Source organism: Thunnus maccoyii, chromosome 1 (assembly GCF_910596095.1).
Source record: "Thunnus maccoyii chromosome 1, fThuMac1.1, whole genome shotgun sequence".
Classification (NCBI taxonomy): Eukaryota; Metazoa; Chordata; class Actinopteri; order Scombriformes; family Scombridae; genus Thunnus; species Thunnus maccoyii.
In genome coordinates, this window is record NC_056533.1 from 24,691,927 (window position 1) to 24,705,179 (window position 13,253).

At 37.9% G+C, this 13,253-nt stretch overlaps 1 protein-coding gene across 1 annotated transcript; it reads right to left on the minus strand.

The window, feature by feature from the left end:
• Positions 1-3,650: 3,650 nt before the first annotated feature.
• On the minus strand, positions 3,651-10,826 carry sult5a1 (sulfotransferase family 5A, member 1). The gene is made up of 6 exons (XM_042416188.1): positions 10,612-10,826; positions 9,633-9,844; positions 9,412-9,538; positions 9,191-9,288; positions 6,138-6,318; positions 3,651-4,196 (listed from the first exon to the last, which is right to left on the minus strand). The coding sequence occupies exons 1-6, from the start codon at positions 10,748-10,750 to the stop codon at positions 4,060-4,062; spliced, it is 894 nt and encodes a 297-aa protein (XP_042272122.1). The 5' UTR covers positions 10,751-10,826; the 3' UTR covers positions 3,651-4,059.
• Positions 10,827-13,253: the final 2,427 nt, after the last annotated feature.

Here is a 13,253-nt window from a genome sequence, read left to right on the forward strand (position 1 = left end):
CTTTATCCAAAATGGTGGAGCAATGTGTGTTAAAGGAGTGCACCAGACGAGTAACATCAGTGTGAGAAGACAACACACTGCACTTGGGTCAAAAGCTGCAGAAAACTTCTTAACTGAGAGGTGATTTAAGATACAAAAGCACTTTACACATTTACTGGGCAGAGAATCTAAATTAAAAGACAAGTTGAACAGAACACATTCATGGTCAGTAACATGCAGCTCTTCAGAGCAAATACAATCAATATTTAAACCAAGCGTAAAAACCATGTCCAGGGTATGACTCCTAATACATGTGGGACCAGACACATGTTGAATAAAATCAAAAGACTCAGTGACATTAAGAAAATCAGCAGCAAAGCTACAATAAATGTAATCTACGTGAATATTAAAATCACCAACCATAAAAACTCTGTCCAACCTAATGATAGAGGATAAAAAATCACTGAATTCAGACATAAAAGAAATATTATAACCCAGAGGGGTCGGTATATTAAAATACAGTAAAACAGATTTAAACAACCAACTTTGGTCATCTGCAGTTCAAACGAGGAGAAAGCCCCAGTGCTAACCATCTGACTTTGAAAGCGTTTTCTGAAAACCACGGCAGGTCCTCCACCCTGGACGGAGGTCCTGGGAGTGCTGATGAAAGTACAGTTCGGCGGGCACAGTTCGATTGGGGGGAGGTATATTCCAAGCTCCTCTGCCAAGTCTCAGTCAGAAACAGAATATCCAAGCCTTTTGAGATGAAAAAATCATTCAGTATAAAGGACTTATTCACAATGGAGCGAGCATTTATCAGTGCCATCCTGAGGGGCACAGACCCACTGCTGGCAACAGCAGAGGCCCGAGCCAAGAGGTGCGGGTAACGAGGCTCTGATCTGCTGCGCACAGCGGAACGTCTCACCAGAGGGAGACCCTATGTGTAACAATTGTCTGAATAGGGAAATGAGGGAGGTTCCAGGGCAGGTGTGTGAAGTGTAAAGTCAGTCATGTGGAGAGGACAACAGAGACAACAATATCTAAACCTGTAGAAATCAAACCAAATGTTTCTGCATGGCTGGAAACCACAAAGGGTAAACGAGAAAACTCTTTGATAATTTGAGTGATCTGACCCTTAAAGTTAAACGCTCACTCTAACAGGTAAAGTTGAAGTGAGCTTCACTAGCTTACAGTCACATGTGCATCATAGACATTACACAGGAATGCCTGACAGCCAGATTACAGCAAAAGTATGTGGGTGCAAATAGGTGCTAGAGGTTTGAAAGTACTCCAAGATGACCCTTTAACAGGCCATCTCTGGAGGAGGCCCACTCTGTCAGTTGAGGGTACTCTCCTGGTTTTAAAGGGCTGCTTCAATGCCCTGACCCTAACATCTTTTGCCAATTCAACACTCAAAATGAGTATTACAAATTGTAAAAAGCAAAATACAAAACTTGAGTGCAAACGTTTAAAAGGAGAAAACTCTCTCTAGGATTTAAAGGAGTCAAAAAAGGCCAGAAGGCAAAAAAGGGCAAGAGCCAAAATGCAAAGGGGCCTAAAGGCAACAAGCGAAAAAGGCAGAAAAAGTCCTGAGACCTCTTTGGCCATCACATCAGCAAACTATTGGATCATTTTTGTTTGCATTGCACATCACAATCCTAAGAACTCTAACAGTATAAGACATTTTTTAACATTTTCAAGATGTAGATGTCAAGGATGTAGAGTGTCAAGTGCAGAAACCACAGATCACTTTGCAGGCTTTGCTTACTTTGCTTCCTGCTGATCTAAGCAGGAGTGTTAACTTGCATTTGCACAAAAGTTTAGTTACAATTCAGCTCAACTAACAAAGTTTTCCATCATATATTAGTTAATTGTTAGTTTTCATTAAGTCTTTGCAGAGAATTATTCAGAGGTAGGTTTGGATGGAGTGTGTCTCGGGCATACTATGGTGAAACGTTTAACACAAGGATAAAACTGCTCGTAGCTATTTAGGTACAGTAGTTGTCCTATGTTGACTGCTAATCTTAAATCCACCTCTTGATTTTAACAACCAAACTGTCAGCTTGGCCTCAATGAAACATTTTACTGTAGTATTGATGTAAAAGGTTTTGGTTAAGCTGTTTATATTAGTCTGCTTGACACTGTCAGTGTACAGTAGTTGCTCTTTTTGTTTGATGCGATATGACTGAGTTGACTGTTGTCAAAAGGTCAACTAAAACACATCCTCCAGAATATAACCATTAAGTCACATATTATGGTGGGGCATTTCCTCTATTTTAGTTCCTCTTTCCTCTTTCACATGATACTGTTAAATATAACTGATGCGTCATTCATTGTCATTTTTTTGACAAAGCAGAATTCAACAAGCCTTTTGACTGACAACAACAACAGACATAAATACACTCTTTAAATAATTACACTATCTTTTTTCTAAACAGAAATTCCTTAATGCCTCTTTGAACAGAATATATAGTAAGTATATCTTGGAGGTTACACATAACATCTTACAACACTGAATTTGTGAAATAGGATAAACAAAACGGTGTGGCTCATTGAGGTGTTTTTAATAGTTTTTGGACAACAACACAGGTCTACAGCACAGAGGAATATGATATATCAGACATTAAATACACATACAATAATATATATAAATATAAATATTGTAAGTAGATCAATTTATTGTTGGCTTGGCTCCGCACATGAGATTCGTTGACAATAAGAAAAATATAGAAAATCACCAGCCTTATGCTTTAACTACGACAAAACAGTTGTCCAGATGGAATTCAGAAGGGATTGAATCTAGGAAGTGTTTCAACAACAACTGACAGACAAATTAAACAAGCATGGTATTTGATGATAATTTCCAGTGTAATCTATTTCTTCACCCAGCTAAAACCACATATAAATTATTTTAGATTATAGGAATGTTGACAACAAATAGCTGAATATCTGGAACAATCTGGGACATTTCAATGCTACACATCATATTTATAGTGGGATACAGAGTGGGAAATCAACTGTCAGCTATGAGTCTCTGTGGATTAATGCTCATATCAAGCTTTACTAGACAGGCACCTTTCCACCAGTTATCAGTTCATCCTTGCAGTCACAGAGCACAGTGTGTTCTGTACACTCTGTACCATATGGCCACTCTTACACACACATACACACATATGAACACACTCGACAGAATTCAATCAAAACACTACAGTGCATGGAAACTGGAGGCAGAACAACACCTTTCTTTGGGTCTGTGAAGTGATGAGCAAGGATGACACAGCCCTTTGGACGAAGAGCTTTATATCAAAACCTTTGGCCTGTCCTTCCCCCCTCTCCTCATTGTTGTGGCAGTTACATAACTGACAGTTTCTTTGCTTGTCCCGCACATTAGCAATCTTAAGTGCCACTTGTTCAGTACCAAGGAAACACATGATTTGGGCTCTTCATGGTCAACCATAAGAGGATTCAGTTTTTCTGAGATCTATTCATACATTTATCACATTGAAACATTGAATGCATCATCACAAGGGACACATTCACAGACACACACTCACCAGCCACTTCATTAGGTACACCTGTACAATCTAATGTAATCCAATACAACAGCTCTGCCATAAATTCTACATTTACGAAGCTTATACATTTTCAGTTTTTGTTGACATTGTCAGAAAGGTGATAATTCTATTTTATGTTTATTATTGAGGTCGAAATGGGTGGTGGTGGTGTACTGGTGCATTATACTGAATGGTGTTGCTAATATTTTGTCCACTCCATTAACATATATGAAGTGGGGGAAAATATTAGGAACACCTAATATGTGTGTTTAAATGAAAGCAAGGCGGCAAAAAGAGTAATTTAAGTATACTGAGCAATGCATTGTCATAAAGTGTCATCCCTTGTAACTCTGCAGTTTTATGTAATTTTTATTGCATGTTAGTATGATTCAAGCAGATAATATCCTTTAAACTACGACTTGGAGAAAACCATCCACTTGGTATCCATCTCACAGGGGGAAAAATTATTTCTGACGACACAAAGCTTTTCACAGTTCTGTGGTCAATCTTCAGTGGGATTTGTTCATTAGCCGTGTGTCTTCTCTTTATCTCGCTCTTCCCACACAAACTCTAAAGTGCAGCCCTGCATCTTGGACTTGAAGACGCTTTCGAAATATTGATTCTGCTCCTCTGTGAAATGATTTGTCCAGTCGCCAACCTTACCTGTATTGGAGGAAGGGAATAGGGAGTAAAGGAAAGAAAGGTTGATATTAGATAAAGGCTAAATGAGTCATTTTTAAAAAGGCATTGCTGCAGCTGCAAGTTCTTGGTTTTAATTTGAAACCATCATCCGGAGCATGTAGACGTGCCAAAAAACAATAGGTTATAATAGATGAGTTTCCAACTAAATTAACATTCACATCAACTTCCATTGTGTCAACGTAAATTGTGACTGGGAAGCCCATATTTTTCTGAAAGCTCTGATATATCCAGCTTGCCACTTAATAATACTGAAGTGCCTGAAAACCAAACAAACATGGATGCCTGCTTATTAGTTTGTAATATATCATTTATGATGGACAGGTTTTGGAGCAAACCCAACATCAACACTTGTTAACAACACCCAGTGATCTCAACATCATGTAAATATACTGGGACATCCTTCTTCTTAATGAAGCATTTGCTATTTTGAGATATAATACTTCCATAAACAGAGGCCTAAAAGCTTTGAAGGACGTTGTTTACATGATGTTGAGGGCATTGGCTGAAATGTGGTGATGTTGTCTACAAGCAGCATAGACCTGTGACATCATCAGCCTAGTTGATGTAACTGAGCAATCAGCTTACTCACTTGTTAGCTGTTATTTCCAGACACCTCTCCCTGACCCTGGTGATGGTTTTCAAGTAAAACAAAAAGCTTGAAATTGCAGCAATGCCTCTGTCCTTTTTTCATAGTAACTTTACTCTTACATGTTTTAATTATCAGTGGCTTCCTTGGTTACTGCAGGTAGATGTACATGTAACACAAGGGCAACTGACCTAAGAATATCATAACTAAGCTGGACACCTAGCACCCCCGTAGCCGATTACCAAGGCGAAGTGACAAAGTACCCCCTGAAAGTCTGCTAGAAGATGTGAATGCAGCGCTACGTACTATCCCTACTAGGACCGTAACTGAGACCAATCAGCTGATATACACCACAGCAACAGTGATCCTAGAGATGCTTGGCTACAAGATGAACACCATGAGCCACAAAGAACATTACCCTCCATGGAGAAGGAGGCTGGAGGCCAAGATCAAGGCAACACGGAGAGAAGTTAGTCAACTCTCAGAGCTACAGAAAGGTGTGAGGATGAAAGGGATACCCAGGAAGTACAACAAGCTGTCTCCCTCTCACCCCCCCCCCCCCCCCCATGGGAGGGGGGTGAGAGGGAGATTTTTTTTTTAAAAATTTTTATATATAAATAAATATTATTTTGCTTCTAAACTGATCATGATTCAAAGTATAGGCCTGTTTTACGACTGTGTTTCCAGACATTATAGGAGAAGAAACCTTTTAATTTATCAATACTTTCTGATGCCATCAGAAAGCTTTAAAAACTTCATTTAGTGGTTTCAACGTTTAGTCATGATTTTGTACATTAAATCAGTGGTTCCCAATATATTTCTTTCATAACACCTTAAAATGTAATTGTGCCCACTTGTGACCTTAATGTGGCCGCGAACAGTGAGCAGATCAATCAAAGAGTCATATTTCTTTCTTGGTTTATGTTATTGGAAGGATTTTTAGAGATCTGGACGGATCCTGTATTTAACAAGAAAGTGTCCAAGTATCCAAAATTGTATCCAGTATTAAACATGAAAAATATGTGTAACAGAATTATTGCATCATTTCAAACCTCTTGTGACCCCTCAGATTCATCTTGACACCCCCTAAAGCATCTCGTCCCTTATATTGGGAACCACCGTATAAAAAAGATGTGTTAGAAATGTTTTGGAGTGACAGTAGGTTCCAATCTTATTGGCTAATATTTTGTCTACATTTGTGTACATATTGTTTACAATGTTGGTCAAAAGACACTGTATGGTACATAGTGTGTGGGGAACTGAATGGAACAAAAGTGGAAATTAATTTATATGCATATGACCAAACAGAGCCCTACCTTTCCTCATGAAGGTGCCCTTGCTATGGTCCATTATCTTTTCTTCAATGAGGGTGTAATTGACCATCTTGTTGTCTTTCATGCTGCTGAAGCTGCAGTGTTTCACACAGTTGTTCACCTCATCCTCCACCAGGGAGCACTGGAGGAAAGAACTTACCTTCTTTATGGCACCATGAAGATCCTGGGGAAGGAAGAAGACAATAATAATAAAATAACTGAAAAAAACATGAAGAAATAAGAAAATAAAATGCAAATTTGGATTGTAACACTTTAGTGTCTGCAGTAATTGTAACAATTACGTCCTAGGCTGCACACACACACATACACACACACCTCACATAAATTCTCTGTTGTATGTTCTCTACCAGAGTCCCTCCTTCCTTTCCCAGCCATGACGCTAGCAGTTTTTTAAGTCTCACAGGGCGTCATAAATGTACTTCCAGACCTTATTGGATTACTTTGTTTTATAATTTTCTTCAGACAATTGAACCCTATTATGCATAGTTATATCTGATAAATGTTTAATTCCCCGTGTACTCCAAGTGCCCCACTTGAGCTCCACATTTTGTTGGATTTTTATTGATTGTTTATTCCAAATCTGTGTGATCCTAAGGATACAATTTTGTTCCATGATTTTAATGTACTATTTATAACGAAGTTAGACATTTTTGTTTTGTGTTTTATGAATAGAGATGTAAATATGTTGTGATCTATATAAAACATCTGTGAGGCATAATAATAAAGCATATCGGCTGGGTAGAACTTTTCTTCAAAATGTAAGAACAGAGGGAGGTCTTAAATTTCCAAATTTAGAACTGTAATTATTCCTCAGATATTTTATAAAGATCACAACCTATTTACATCTCTGTTTACAAAAAAACAATATAAAAGTATCTAACTTTGTCATAAATAACACATTAAAATCATGGAAAGAAACTGAAAAAAAAAACAGGAGTGAAATTTAGTATCCCTAGAAATACACAGATTTGGAATAATCCATCAATAAAAATCCAAAATGTGGAGCTCATCTGGGGCACTTTGAGTACAAAGGGAATTAAACATTTATCAGATATAACTATGCATAATAGGGTTCAATCATTTACAGAACTTCAGAATAAATTCACATCGACATATCAAGAATTAGATTATTATTAGATATTAAAAGCTAAAAAACTGGATAATTGAAAATTTCAATTGATTTGGAGCCAAGACCCTTTGAAGATGTTCTCTTTTAAAGAGAAAAAAACAAAACAGTTAATTGGCAGAATATGTAACATGCAGCTGAAGGAACAATCTAAACATTACTCACTGCAAAAGTTGTATGATAAATGGAATAAAGATCTCCATTTTAAAGAAGCCAGCACAAATTGAAAGGAAACAGCATATTGCTAGGCGCCTGCGCAATGGAGCAAGTGGAGCAAACGCATCCCCATTATTCAGTTAGAGGGAGGTGATTATATTTAAGCAACCTATATCAATGATAATTTTTCTATTTTCAGCAACTGACAAAAACAAGTAATAAACAAATCTAACGTTTTCGGACCACCTTTGAGTTGGTTCAGTCCAACCCGTGGCGAGAGAGAGACAGACAGACAGACAGGGCGGAGTTTTTTCTTAATGCGTCAAAGTGTCTGAACTGACAAACAGTCAAATGTCCAGCGGTGTGGGTAACTCGTTTAGACTTCCGCAGACTAATTTCCTTTAGTTTCAGTGTAAGACAGACATCGGAAAGAATTATTAGTAAATATGATGATGCATCACTCCGTGTACTGATCTCTCATCCGGCTTCTCTGCGCTTTGTTTTCATTATTGTGATTATTCTCTCATTCTCTCATACAGGGTAAACGAGAGCTGCAGGTTTACTCTAAGGGGAAGTAACGTCTAGTCCTCAAATAAAATGGCCCTTTTAAGTGTGGAGGAGCAAAAATCACCTTCTGAGTTGTGCATTAAAATAGTCATTGATTTGAGATAATGTAGGTTAAAATAATCTGCTTTTGAAGTTATGATTATTCATTCCTGTATAACATTACAATGATATCAGTTAGTGGTGCTAATAGCTTCCACTAGAACCTGTGTGTGGGATTAGATAGTTGCTGTGAGGCCATGTCATTTATCCAAACTTTTTGTACTTTGTTGTAGTTGTTAGATTTTGAAGATGGCTTTGTGAGTCTTGAGAATAGCAATCTTCAGGTTTAATATCATTTAACCAGGTTAAATTATCCAAATCATACTATGATGTGTTGTAAGACTATTTTATTTATATAAATGGTTTGTCCTTGTTTAACCTTGAAGATGGCCTAGTAGCCTGCGACCTACTACCATTTTAGGCAACATAATGTTTTTTTGAATATAATTTCAAATATGAAAAAGCCATTCTTCTAATAATCATTTCCTGTCCTGATCCACCCAGTTATACACTGATGCATTCCTGGTTAATGATAAATAGTTAAACAAATAGTTAAAATGTGTTATTATAAATAGCTCATTTTAAAACATTGGAAAAAACAGAGGCCCCTACTTTACAGATTTGAAAAAATGATGAGATATTATTTGACCATAAAAAAGACATTGTCTGAAGATAATAATAAAACAAAGCAATCCAATAAGGTATGGAAATGCATTTATGATGCCCTATAAGACTGAAAAAAGAACTTGTGACATGGCTGGGAAGGTAAGGGGGGACTGCAGTGGAGAATGTATGATAGAGAATTAATGTGAAGTGTGTGTATGTGTGTGTGTCTTGTGTACATGAGTCTCGTGTCTTAGGATAGCATATACTATCTTATACATCAAGGTATATATGTTGGTTAGTTAGAGATTGTAAGCAAAATGTCATGGTGGAAAGCAGGAAAATAAGCAGGATAATTATAAAAAAAGAACATTTTTACACCATAAATTCCCACTTTCTTGTAAAGACCTGCCCCAGCCCTGGTGATTGGGGAACAAGATAAATGAATATCTTTATATTCTTATATCTTACATCTTATAGTGTATGTTTGTGTAAGTTTATGGACACTCTGGGTGACAAGAATGATGGATGAATTCTCCTTTACCAATGACATCTCTTCGTAAGGTATATGAAGCAGATTTTTCATAGTTGCTAACTGACCAGTCCAGCCTTTAACATGGTCAAACCAGGAGCCATAGTTCACTGCAACAAATAGATGCAACAAATACATTTAATAAAATTACACTGTTGGCTGCAGAGCTGAAGTCAACATATTTATACACAATTCACAATATAATAAAATATATTGTCCTGACATCAACTCACATGTGCCTTCTAGGAATTGATTTAAAAACTCTGAAAACGAGCCAGGGTCCGGGAGGAAATTGGCCATTTTATGGAAGTGGTAAAAAGACACTGCCACATCTTTGGGGTTTCTGCTCACGTAAATGACCTGTGAGATGATGAGGAGCAACAGTGTCAGAATGTCTGTACTGTACTGAGAACCACGCTGCAGCACAAATAGTTGTAAAACATGTAAATTTGACCTTAGCTTTGGAGCCCTGGAGGGCGGGGCCCAGCAGGTGATGAGGCAGGTGTGTGGTGATGACCCGAGGTGTGGTAGATGAGGCCCCCAGTACCGCAGCACAATAATGTTGCTCCAGCCAAGGAGCCCGAGCCCAGTTTGGGACAGTTTGGGACAAGTGTGGGTCCCCTCTGCTCAATATTAGACTTATTACTTCCTGCATCCATGTGGTGCCTGTTTAGAGAAAAGAGAGAAACATCTGGGAACTGACTTTCATTAATTATACAGTCTGTAAGTCCCCCTCCTGTCGAAAATGTGTTCTGCTTATTGTTACTTCAGTTCGATGTTTGAACTTCACTGTGCAGAGTTTGACACAAAAAAGCTGTTCTGTGCTCAGCAAAAATCTGAGTATGACCAAGCTGGAAAATTACCCTACTTCTGACTTGATTTATTACCTCAGTAAACATTTTCCTGATGAGTTTATGGTCTCAGTCATTAGTTTCAAGTCTTCTTCAATATAGCATGATGTTCATTTTGTAAATTATAGTCCTGTTTAAAGTAAAATAGACGATAAAGCAGCGTATCAATCAATCGTCAACTTACACAAGTGTTATATGGGAACTTGAAACCTCCAGTGCACATAAACTGAGAATTGACTTCACAGTGAAGTAGGAGACATCTTGTGTCCAGCAGTTAAACTTAAATTAAAAATATTTGCATATTCATCAATTCTGGATTTTTCATGAGGGAGAAAAAATAAATGTTATTTTAAGGATTTTAACAAGATAATTGAACATATTTTGTGTGGAAAAAACATGTCAGACAAATATTATTATTCAAAGTAGAATTTTTTTTATATACATCTTAAAACATGTCTGGAGGGGATCTTTAAAAAGTTTAAAGCCTAGACATTCAAAGTTATCTGCCATCATGTAAATTGCTTGAAGACACTGCAGTTTACATGATGGCAGTGTGTCCATTTTATCGTCTCATCTTCTTACCCGACTTTGGATAGGAGACAATGAGGATATCCGTGTCTTGAAAAGGGAACTTGAGAGCAAGCTGCAAAGAATCCTGTGTGTGCAGGTGTCCAGGAAAATCAATACCATGAAACATCTCTATGACATCCAACCTGGCCATATCTGGTCTTGAAATATATGTCCGTATTTCTTGGTCTTTGTCTAAATTTCTTAGCTGCTTTGCTTGTCTCGTTTTCCTTTCCTGTGTTTACCTTCCTGTTGCTCTGCCTGTACCTTACTGCCTCCCTACTCTGTCTCTTTGTGACTGATGACCACACAGGCTTCATATCAGCTAAAAAAGGAAATACAAAATACCTCAACTGAGCATCAGACAGTGGGTGTTTCTTGCAATACTGGTCGAAGATCACGTTTCAAAAAAGCCAGAGTGGCAGAGACAACCTAAAAGAAAAGTTGTGAAAATTGTGTCAATATATTTTGAAATGCCCCAGACAAAATTATATATAGGAGGAACTGACTGAAAATGTTTCACATTATGGTTACGTAGATTGGTTACAATACACAAAGACAACATCACACTTAGAACAGGCATCTTTGTTGAATGTGTGCTCTTGAACTTTGACTTTGCCTCAAATGCTTGAGTGTTTATACAGTTTTAAAACTCTGACTGCTATAGATAAGACTGACTTTTTCTTGATAATACAAGTGTCTGTCTGTTTTGTGTCTAAGATTCCTTGGACAGCAGTCAGCAGTTCTGAGTTCTTAACCCTGTCTGTAAGGGTAAAACCAGCTAATTTGGGCCACTTTATCAGCTGTCTCCATAGTTTAGTCACCGTGTGTGTGTACAGTAGATTAACTGATAGATTTACGGTAATCATTATAATTATCATAATCATTTTCTCCAAGTGGAGCAACTGTTGTAGCTGCTATTATTTTCTTCCCATAAACATGTTTACAGCTCATTGTTTTGGGTTTGAAACAACTACTTGGGTTCAGACTCACTTTTCTCATCAGGATTATTTCAAGTCACGGCAGGCAGATGTTTTCAGATGAAATGTTTTGAATATACAACTCCTGGCCAACATAAACTGAAGACTAGTTGATGAACACAGGGGAGCATTTAGCTGCTGAAGAGCTAAACATTTCCCTCAGAGGACAGAAACACAACTCATAATGAATGCTGTTGATGAGCCAATTCCAACCTCCATGCAGTCTCCTGCAGGTGGAGACAGAACAAGCCTCTCCAGAGGGTCGTTGCAGCAGTGTGCAGGATCCAGCATCGCGGTGTGCGAGATCATTAGATATTCTGAATGAGCTCATTGTAGGAATTCAGTATGCTGAAGAGAATATTTGAATGTGAAGAACAGATGATAACCATGACTGAATCAAGACATATGTGCCTGCCTTTAATCTGGTGAACAAGAACTTGTTTGTAGTAATTAGCCACATAATAAACATGACATTATATACAATTTCGACCTTTCAATCTGTCCGAACAGAACATCCCAACACTGGGCAGCACTTGAAATGAATTTAGTAACTTGTAGGTTACTGATAACTTTTAAAGAAATTATCTGTTTAGGAATGTGTTTAATTTGCCCATTTGAGATATGTTCTGTATGACTGGATATTTGTCCCAAAAAACCCAACCTTCAACTAACTTTAACCATAGTCTACAACATTTCTCACGAAACTTGCATTCAGAATTACATTGTTTGTCATTGTGAGTATTACTTTTCTGGGTGAAGTCGGCTGAATCATTGCCTCAGTCTTCATGTCAGTAATGGTTTAAGAACATGCACAATACAGAACAAGGACGTGCAAGGAGTGCAAGCTAGGCTAACCCACACAAACCAGCAGTTTCCGCAATCATGTTGCTTAATGTTCTTTGGACAGAAAAATGTGTTATATGACTTCCCCATGAGTACTGGTCACTGTTTGACATGCAAGAGCTGTCAACATCAAACTGAGACATGTACTTTTCTCTCTTCTGTTTTTATCATTTTTTTAAAGGGAATTTTTAGTTATACAGTATATCTTTATCCTTTCTGTTGTTGCACTGCTGTGGGCTGGGAGGAACAGCATTTCGTTTTCTGTATATTCAAATACACAAGAAAATACATTACACTAAATCTTGAAATCTAGAAATCTTAAAAGTACAATAAAGTACAAGTAGAAAGGGCATCTTCCAGCAAAATGCAGCTGAATCAGATGCTTCAGATGAGGAAAGACTAGATTACACTAATTGATTTGCAGCCTTTAATAGTGCAAACAGACTTGACCAGCTGTTGCTATTGCTGCTGTTATTGTTATTGTTATGATCGTTGATATTCTGTCCCACTCCCTCCTCCCCCTCCCCTTCCGCCTTCCCCTCTCCCTCCCCCCTCTTTCTTTCTCTCTCAACCCAACCGGTCAAGGCAGATGGCCGCCCACCAAGAGCCGAGTTCTGCTTGAGGTTTCTACCCATTACAGGGGAGTTTTTCTTTACAGCTGTTGCCAAGTGCTTGCTCATGGGGGAATTGTTGGGTCTCTGTAAATTAAAGAGTATGGTTTAGACCTGCTCTATGTGAAAAGTGCCCTGAGATGACTTTTTGTCACTTAAAAATTGATTGATAAAATTGAGGTCATATGGAGGTCCTCCCTAAAGATGTGATAGATGAGGGATT

Bases quoted from the DNA above. Each gene is read 5' to 3' on its own strand.
- sult5a1 (XM_042416188.1), bottom strand. From the start codon at position 10,750: ATGGCCAGGTTGGATGTCATAGAGATGTTTCATGGTATTGATTTTCCT. The intron at 9,845-10,611 runs GTAAGAAGATGA...TTCTCTAAACAG, and splicing joins TGTCTCCTATCCAAAGTCGG to GCACCACATGGATGCAGGAA. The intron at 9,539-9,632 runs GTCAAATTTACA...ATCATCTCACAG, and splicing joins TCCAGGGCTCCAAAGCTAAG to GTCATTTACGTGAGCAGAAA.